The sequence below is a fragment of the Castanea sativa genome, chromosome 1 (genome assembly GCF_040712315.1).
Source record: "Castanea sativa cultivar Marrone di Chiusa Pesio chromosome 1, ASM4071231v1".
Lineage (NCBI taxonomy): Eukaryota > Viridiplantae > Streptophyta > Magnoliopsida > Fagales > Fagaceae > Castanea > Castanea sativa.
Window position 1 is genome coordinate 33,223,744 of NC_134013.1, and position 9,077 is coordinate 33,232,820.

Here is a 9,077-nt window from a genome sequence, read left to right on the forward strand (position 1 = left end):
GAGTGCTTTTTGCCACGGTGCTCTCATGTGGACTTTATCCTCTTTGGAAAAACAGACCTTAGCACTACCATCATGAACATACTCCTCTTCATTATCAAACTCCAGGTCTTCTTGCATTAAACTACCAAACCCAAAAGCTTGTGCAAAAGCCCCGAGGATCGCTCCCACAAGTTTATCCTTATAACTCCCCATTTTGATGCCCAATCCATTCTCATTAGCCTCAGTTGGGTGATGACTCTCTTTGAATTTCTTGGTGCTGCAAGTGTGTCTTCTTTTTCGTCAGAGCGTTTCAACCTGTCTCTCTTCATTTTCTTTCAAATAGCTTATTTTTTTTAAGTTTTAGTGTTTTGGTAAGTTACTAAGAAAATGCAAGAATAGAAAAGAAAATCTTGATTTTTAAATTTTCTAGGCAACCAAAATGTGATTTGGATAATAACATGAAAAACATGAACAGTAATGTTCTACAGAAGAATATGAACAGTGAACAATCATGTTGGGAAAGAACATGGAATCTTCCAAAAAAATAATGAAAGTATTTTTTTTCTAATATTATTATTTTATTTTATTTGTTAGAAAATCAGAAGTTTATAATTATGTTTTTATTATTTTTTCTAACATGGCTTTTTTTTAATTAAAATGTTGACGTGGCATTTTTGAATGTCGAGATAATTTTTTTATAATATTTTAATAGACACATCAGCATTATGTCAACAAATAGGGCACTTCATTTGCCACGTAGGATATTTCTGTTACTGAGATGACGACTGAGACCAAAATAGTAACAGTTTTCATTTTTCAGTGACTAAATTAGGTGCTTCAAAAATTTAAGGACCAAAAAGGGAATTGGCCTAAAATATTGAAACCAAAAATGTATTTTTGCCTATATATAATAAATGTTGAACAAGATAAGTAAACTAAATTGTCATTTAAAATTTACATTCTGTCAAAGTTCATTATTTGAATAAAGTTTACAAAAATGATGAATGTATTAGAAGAGTGTCTATCATACACAATGCCATAGAGAGGCTGTAAGCAGACTCCTATCTTGCCACCCAAGAGAAATAGCTCTTCCATCATCTCTTTCAAAAACCCTGAACCCACCACTACTCTCCCCATCGAATTGATGAGGACAATAATGGGTCCTAATTTTCAAAAGAAGTTTTGCTTGGATCATAGACTTGGAGCTTAATTTACCTGCCCTAAAAGCATGACTCTCCATCCTTGCCTTCCATATTTCCTTCTTCTCATGTTTTGGGCAATTTATACCACTAATATTGTCATAGTTAAGCAAGCCTTTGATCTCTTTACCAAGAAGGTTCTTCTCAATGCCCAACCTCTCGGCGCTCTCTAGCGGAAGACAATCATCCAATGAATCAAACATGGCTGCAAAGTAATGCAATGATTCCATGAATGTTGATAAGAAGCCTCGTGAGCTTCGGCTTCCTTCTTGTTCCACTAAGATTACAATGGAGGGTTTAAGTGAATGTATAGATTTCAAAGTGTCAGAAACCTCAAGATAATTATTCAAAGTATCCAGATAGAAAACTAAATTTACAACCAATGTTTCGTGTTTCTTCTTCTTTAGGTAAATGAGCTTGGAACCTCTTAACAGTCCTTGGAATTCAAAGGTTAAGTTACGGAACCCCTTTGAGAAGCTTACCAGTCTGTTTTCTGTTTCCTGCAGTTCTTCCAAGCTTCTTCCAAACGCCGTTACTCTGAGAGAGATTTGATTTCCACTCGATGCCTTTTCAGAGAGAGATTGGATAAGTGAAGGCCATTGAAAGCCATATGAGATATCAAAATCGATTACATGCAACGTTCTGTTGTTTATAGCTTCCTCCCTCTCAAAGGCCTCTATTATGGACTGGTTTGCTGTGAAATGAGCAAATTGGTAATAAGGCGACACGCGATAGAGATGAGTAAAGGCAATAAACTCTTCTTCATTTGTTGGTTCCTTCATGATCATGTCGTAGAAAGGAGATTTTCGTGTAAGCAGCCTTGCTGCCAAACCATCTGCAAAGTAGGCCACCACTCTTTGCACTGAGTCTCCATTTAAGGACACATTTTGGTACAACTCGCTTAGATTCTCCAAAGCCGAGCCCACCTTGTTTTGGTCAATTGCTGTGGCTGTAATGAGCAATAAATGGATCAAATGGAGCCCATTTCCATCTTCAACTACTATTGCTTTTCTGACCTTGTGGGACTCAAGTTTTAGCATTTGTTCCCTCATTTGGACAAGCCTAAATATCTTCTCTTCACAACCTTCATACGAATGCTGCTGCATAGGGCTTAAAGTATCCCTTCTCTTCCTCTTCCTTGTCCTCTCATCTCTCCCTGAATTTGTAACAATGGCAAGGCTAAGATTCAAAAGATCTTCTTCCTCATATGTGTCTTCCATTTGAAAGATAGAGGGAGAGAGTTGTGTTTGTGTGAAATTAGGATATGAGAAAAGGTCATAAAGGTTGAGTATTTATGGAAAGTGTATAGCATGGGCATAACTTAAAGATATTCATTGGTAATCACATGGGAATAGAACCAAGGACAAGAGAGAGACGTTGGATATTTTTCTTACCCTTCTTTTCCGATGAGATGGTATCTTTTGATTCTTCAAAATCAGTGTTTAGTCAAGAAACAAAATGATATTCTTTCCATTATTATATTGGGCTGCTTTTGAAATCTATGAAAGGGTTTGTTTTTTGGTCCTTTGGTAGTTTCCGAAAGCTTAGAAGATGCCATGCAGATTCGACAAAAAATAGCAAGAAAAATGAGGAATCAACCTACCGTCCTTGAAGAATTGTCTTCATTCTATATCCTTCTAGATGTCCCAACAAATACTTGTCCTCTCTTTTTTCTCCTAGACCTTGTCTTAGTATTTATCTGACTGTGTTTTGTAAGAAAGTTCCATGTTTTAACCTAGAGAGAATTGCTGACCTTCTTCAGTCTAATAAATTTGGATAATATTTTTGTCGGGTCCAATAATTGATGCTTTGTATCAACAAGGATATATCAGCTTAAATGGAAGAGACATATTTTGACATAAATATGGCATAGTCTATGTACTTCATATCCTACATATGTAGTTTCTTACAATGAATTTTGGCTTCATATATAAGATCAATAATTCTTGAACAAAAATTCTTAATTACTTGCTTTGACCTAAAATTTCAAATTTCCATTATTGTAACCCAAGGGATGTGTGTGTACAAAGTCTATTGGATAAGAGCATAGAAACTTAACTTTGATTTGATAGACTGCCATTAATTAGAATTTGATATGTCTTTTAGAGAATATTAGGATTAGGAGATGATTGGTTAGTTTGTATGTCACAATTACAATGTACCTGGTCCCGATCGATTTTTACAAGAAATATGAATTATGCTGGTAAATAATAGTTTTTACTTATTGGGAACAATTATTTATACATACAAAAAGATGGGGAGCAATGAGCTCCTAGAGTTTAGTTGGAAACAAACACTCATGAAGGCATTAGTATATTCACGTTTTCTTCAATGGTTTTCCCACTAATTTTGTCTCATTGTTTTCAATTTTTTTATTACTTCTTTTAATGCATTCTCTTGAATGCTAGGTGCCACTTCTTGCTTTAATTAGGTTATATCACATTAAAATGATACTTTTTTTTAATTTATTTTTTTAGAAAAATTTGTGTGGATTTTGAATTGAGTTGAACCAATTGTTTGATTGATGCTGTGGGAGTGGGGGCGTTAATGCACTTACTTATGTTTGTAAAAGATTTGGATTATACGTAAAACATTGGAGAGTTTGAATTAATTTGTTTTTAAATACACCTAATCAAAAACAATTTTATAGGATCAATTATGAGAGCTTTGTTAAAAAATTAAAGATCCTTTTTTATTTTAAAAGCCTATGCATTTAAATAAGTTGAAAAAGAAAAAAAAAATTATAAAGGTAGTCCCTAAAAAAAAAATCTACTTAACCTAAACCTTTACACTTTTCCAACCGCTGGAAGAGAAAAAGAGGATTAGTAGAGGAAAGAAAAAGGAGGGAAAAATGAGAAAGAAGAAAGAGATGCTCTAAAAGTAATTTGGCATCTATTTTACAATTTTGGAAGTAAGTTAAAAATTATTATAAACTTTAAATTTTAAATTGAGTTCTATTTATTTGAGTATTATTAGTAGACAAAAAAACTACTCCCTCCGTCTCACTTTACTTGTTCTCTATTTTATTTTTGGGATGTCCCAAAGTATTGTTCTGTTTCTAAAAATAAAAGTTATTAGTTTACTAATATTCCTATTATATCCCTACTTTATTTTCAAAATTATTTGAAAAGAAAACTAACTAATATATTTTTTTTAAATTCAATCTAATTGGGGCACCTTTTTAGTTACCTCATTAAGAATAACTTTTTTTTTAAAAGCTGATAAATTTATTTAAGGATAATTTTGTAAACTTATACATTTTTATAAGGCAGATAAGACAATATGTTCCCTTAAAAAATTTGACTTTTCAAACAAAACAAACAAAATAAGATGGAGGGAGTATATTTTTATGTTATTGATTAACTGATTTATCTCCATTAAATATAATAATAGAGTGGACTTTTGCTCTCACGATTTATTTAGTTTAAAAATAATTAATAATTTTTTGGAAAGAATTGTAAATTATTTTATGGATTTTAATATATATTAAGTATTTGAACATTGAATTTCTTAATTAAATATCATATTGGTTTAAGTGTAGATGACATTAATTAAAACCTTTTTTTGAGGAAATTGTCCACTAAGAAAAAATCCAGCCTTTTAGCATTGACCTTATGGAATACTAATAATTAAGTTGGAAGTTGTTACATTAAGGTATCAGTTGGACTTAGTTCATAATTAATGTATAGGAGCATTTGCTCTTCAAAAATCACATGAAACATGGAGCTATCGAAATGCTAAATTTCTCCTAGATTGTTCTGTTTATGGAGGACATGTTGCCAGTTTAATGATTCGTTCTTTGCCTAATAAGACAGCACAATTAATTTACTGTATCTTGTAATAGCTGTAATCAAGCTGATGCTGCCCCATGCACTATAACACAGGCATTTGGCAACTTCAGAGCTACCCTATATACGCAGATTTATGTTTGCCAACTATATTTCATCCTATATAATGTCTCATACTCGACATGATCCGCCAAACATGTGTAGGTGGTAATTTGTTTTCTCGAAAAAAGTGAAAATTTTCTAGTCATGATACCACAACTGGGGGCAATATCGCAGCCCACATGCCAACATGATAAGGAAAAAAGTCATACTTTTAGTGCACAAAATTTCCTACTTTTATAGGGCCGGAAACATCATGTAAACAGTTTTACCTCCAATTTATTATAGAGGCTGATTCCCAAATTCGAATAAGTTGAAATTACCTACCATTATCTCTCTGATACCCGCATAGGTTATATTCCCAAAAAGCCAATATATATATATATATATATAAAGTTATGCTATCTCCATTTTGATATCCTATTTTTCAATTATTTTGATTTGGGGATCATAACTACTTATTGAAAACATTACATCATAAATTCTGTATTACTTTTCATTTTGAATTCTTCAAGTCAATAAGATTGGTCGATAATAAAAAAACATAGAAATACAATTTTGGGTAGAAGATACAAATATTACTTTTAGAATTTGCTACCTACCAGAATTTTTCTTTTTCTTTTTTTATTTTTATTTTATTTTATTTTTTTATATACAGAAAAAGGTAAAAGGTACACAAAGTCATAAGTAAAAGATCAAATGGGTCGAGCAGCTAGGTTCCCTGTCATCACCTGCATTCGAACTTTTCACTTGCCTCTATTTCTTTTCATGTAGCAATATCATGTAAGATTTATATTCTGGTAAATATATTTATTTTTTCAATAAATACAATCATATGTAATTGTAAACAGGAGGAATAATATGTGACTTTTATACGTATACAGTTATGTCATACAAAGTGTTTTTACGGAGAGAAGTATTAATTATTATCTTAATTTATAAGAAAGGCTGTGATTACAAAGTGAAACTTATTTGACATTTTCCTTTGGCTTCGGCTTTTTCTCTATTGGTTTTGAACTTTCATTCTTATGCGTTCATGAGTACGTATATGCTGAGATCTAGTGCCATTGCACGAGTAGGTCAAAATATTATATATATACAAGAAAATGAAAAGAATACCTTTCCCCACAGGCACTATAGTCATACATATAGAAAAGACAGATACTTTTCTTTGAAAAGTAGAGGAAACTTCTATTCCCCCACCAGGATTTATTTGGTATAATTAGGACGTCAAGCTTGTCTTTCTCTGCCTTGATCCTTATGTCGAAAATTTCATTTTCTTACCAAAATATTTTGTCCATAATCAACGTGCTACAGTGGATTAATAAATTTATGAGATACTGCATGAGTCAATTTTCCTGGTGCATGTCATATCACGCCGACTCAATGTCAAAGCCTATTTTGCCTTTTGCCTTTTGTTTTGTTTTGTTTTTTGTTTTTTTTTTCCGATATTCAGTAGTTGGAAGCGGGAAAATTTAAACTCTAGACATCTTTATTAAAAATACCAAGAGATGCTAGTTGAGCTACAAGGCTCTCGGTTTTTTTCCATTCTTAAACATGTTATTACTTCTTGGTTTAAATGTGTTTTTACTTGTTGGTTTTCCAAAACAGATTGACCCTTAGAGATAGACTGATTCAGTAGGGGTACAATTAATAGAGATTCTGCTTGAGTTTACTTTGTTGGGAGAGTAGGAATTACTTGTTTTTTTAGAGTTCTTTTTATAAGAGAGTCTGAAGGGTGTAGTGACTCATTGTCTGATCAATAGAATCGAAATGAAATTGTTAAGTTTGTATTATGAAGCTGACAGTGAAGAGTCAGTTTTTATCTGTATTGGGGGACTGCACTATTCCACATTTGGATATGGAGAAATCCAAAGATATAGAGTGGGAGAAGAGGTTGGCAATTTAGCGGCTTAGGAGAGCATTGTCAAAGCCATTGGCTGGGAGGTTAAGACTATGTTGGGTTGGAGTGAAAATAGAAAGAATGAAAAATAGAGATAAAATAGGAGAGATTTTAAATGGGAAGGGTGTTTAGTTGTAGGGATAGCAATGGGGCGGGATGGGACCGAAGGATGAGATCTTCGTCCCTGCCCCGCATGGTTTTGTCTTGCTCCATTCCCGCCCCGCCCCGTGTGATGAAGGAAACTTTCTCACTCCATCCTGCCCCTTGGAGCCCTGCGAAGCCCCGCCTCACCTTGTAAAAACTCTACTTTTTGTTAATTTGCCCTACAATTAGAATAATTTTTTTAATGAAACCTATTTCATTAATAAAGATATACTTAAAATTACAACTAAATTTATCCCATCAAATTAAATCAATTTTTAGAAAAAATTGAATAATATATCCAAGCGTTTAACAAGACAATTACAAAAGAAAAAAAAGAAAAAAAAGAAAAAACCTCATAGTATAACACATAACAAAATAAAGGTAGAGAACCACATTAGGTAGAATAAAATAAACTAATATTGATATGTTATTTAAATAATATAGTTTTATGATATGAAAAATTTATAATTAGAACTCTTAGCAACTTGGGTGGGGCAGGGGCGGGGTGGGTCTAAAAAGTCTAAACCCATCCCCGCCCTGCCCCGTGATGCGGGTCTAAAATCTTGTCCCATTCCCGCCCCATCACCTTTGCAGAGCGGGAAAAACCCACGCGGGATGAAGCGAGGGCGGGGCGAGTTAAGCGAGGCGGGATAAAATTGTCATCCCTATTTAGTTGGAGTGATTTTGGATGAGAGAAATGGTGAGACCCACTTATTTTCTCTAATGGCCTACTATTTTCGAACTCTCTCAAATTGGAGAGAAAATGGGGAGGAAAAGTGAATTGATAAAAATGACATTTCTACCCCTTCTGCTCTCCTAAAGTAAATTCAATGTTAACACTTTTTTCTTTTCTTCTTCTTTGCTACATTTTTTTTTTTCCTTTTATGGGTTCTTTGTCTGACGTTCAACCTTGTTTCTTTTTCCTTTTTCTTTTTTTATTTAAATCTTTTTTTTTTTTTTTTTGGCTCTGTCTTTGGTTTCGTTGAAACTTTTTTTTCTTGGTTCTTTGCTACTCACATTTAATCTGTTTTTTTTTTCCCTGAATTTGAACCATTTTACATAGAACCAGTTTTTTATTTTTATTTTTCCTCTATATAATATTTATATAAAATAAGTTATGTAATAAGAGCATGGGAGTATATTTATACAATCTCTATTTTCTATCCCTCCACTTTTTTACCTTCCAACCAAACTCAAATGAGGAAAATTAAAATTTTTTCTATTTTCGTACTTTTTCATTCATTTTCTATTTTCTGTTCTCTTATTTTTCAATCCTATCAACCAAACCGCTCCTAAGAGTATGTTTGGTTGAGGTGAAAACAGGGAGGATGGAAAATAGAGAGACTGAGAGAGGAAAATATAATAAAAAATGACATTTTTCACTGTTTAGATGAGAGGGGGAGGGGGAGAGAAAAGTGGTGGGACTCACCAATTTTCTCTCCTCCCTCTTCAAAATACAATCTCTCCAAATTGAAGAGAAAATTGAAGTGAAAATTAAATAAATAAAAAAATTCTAATTAACGTTTTGGGTTTTTTTTTTTTTTTTTTTTTTGACTTTTCCAGTTTTCTTGTAACGTTGGCTTGCTCTCTTCTTTCTTTCTTTCTTTCTTTTTTTTTTTCTTTTGACTTTTCCAGTTTCCTTGTAACGTTGGCTTCCTTCTTTCTTTCTTTTTATTTTTTATTTTTTTATCTTTTTTGGTTTTGTGAGGTGGTGGGTTCTTCTTCTTTTTTTCTTAATTTTTCTTTTTATTATTTTTTTAATATAACACTTTTGAATGATTTTTTTATGTTATTTTAGGAAATGTCTACTTTCATTTATATACAATTTTTAAAAAAAAGTATAATGTATTACTTTTTTGTTTTATTTAAGAGAGACATGATTGTAAATTTATTCAAACCTTATTTTCAACCAAATCAAAAAGTTTTCCATCCTTCCACTTTTCTACCCTCTCAACCAAACACAAA

General features: G+C 32.4%; 1 protein-coding gene across 1 annotated transcript; it reads right to left on the bottom strand.

The window, feature by feature from the left end:
• Nucleotides 1–948: 948 nt before the first annotated feature.
• On the bottom strand, nucleotides 949–2,424 carry LOC142630988 (GRAS family protein RAM1-like). Its single transcript, XM_075805078.1, has one exon. It carries the CDS (start codon nucleotides 2,396–2,398, stop codon nucleotides 1,004–1,006), a length of 1,395 nt encoding a protein of 464 aa, XP_075661193.1. The 5' UTR covers nucleotides 2,399–2,424; the 3' UTR covers nucleotides 949–1,003.
• Between the last annotated feature and the right edge of the window lie 6,653 nt (nucleotides 2,425–9,077).

What these genes read in the sequence shown, in the direction of transcription:
- LOC142630988 (XM_075805078.1), bottom strand. Translation starts at nt 2,398, where the DNA reads ATGGAAGACACATATGAGGAAGAAGATCTTTTGAATCTTAGCCTTGCC.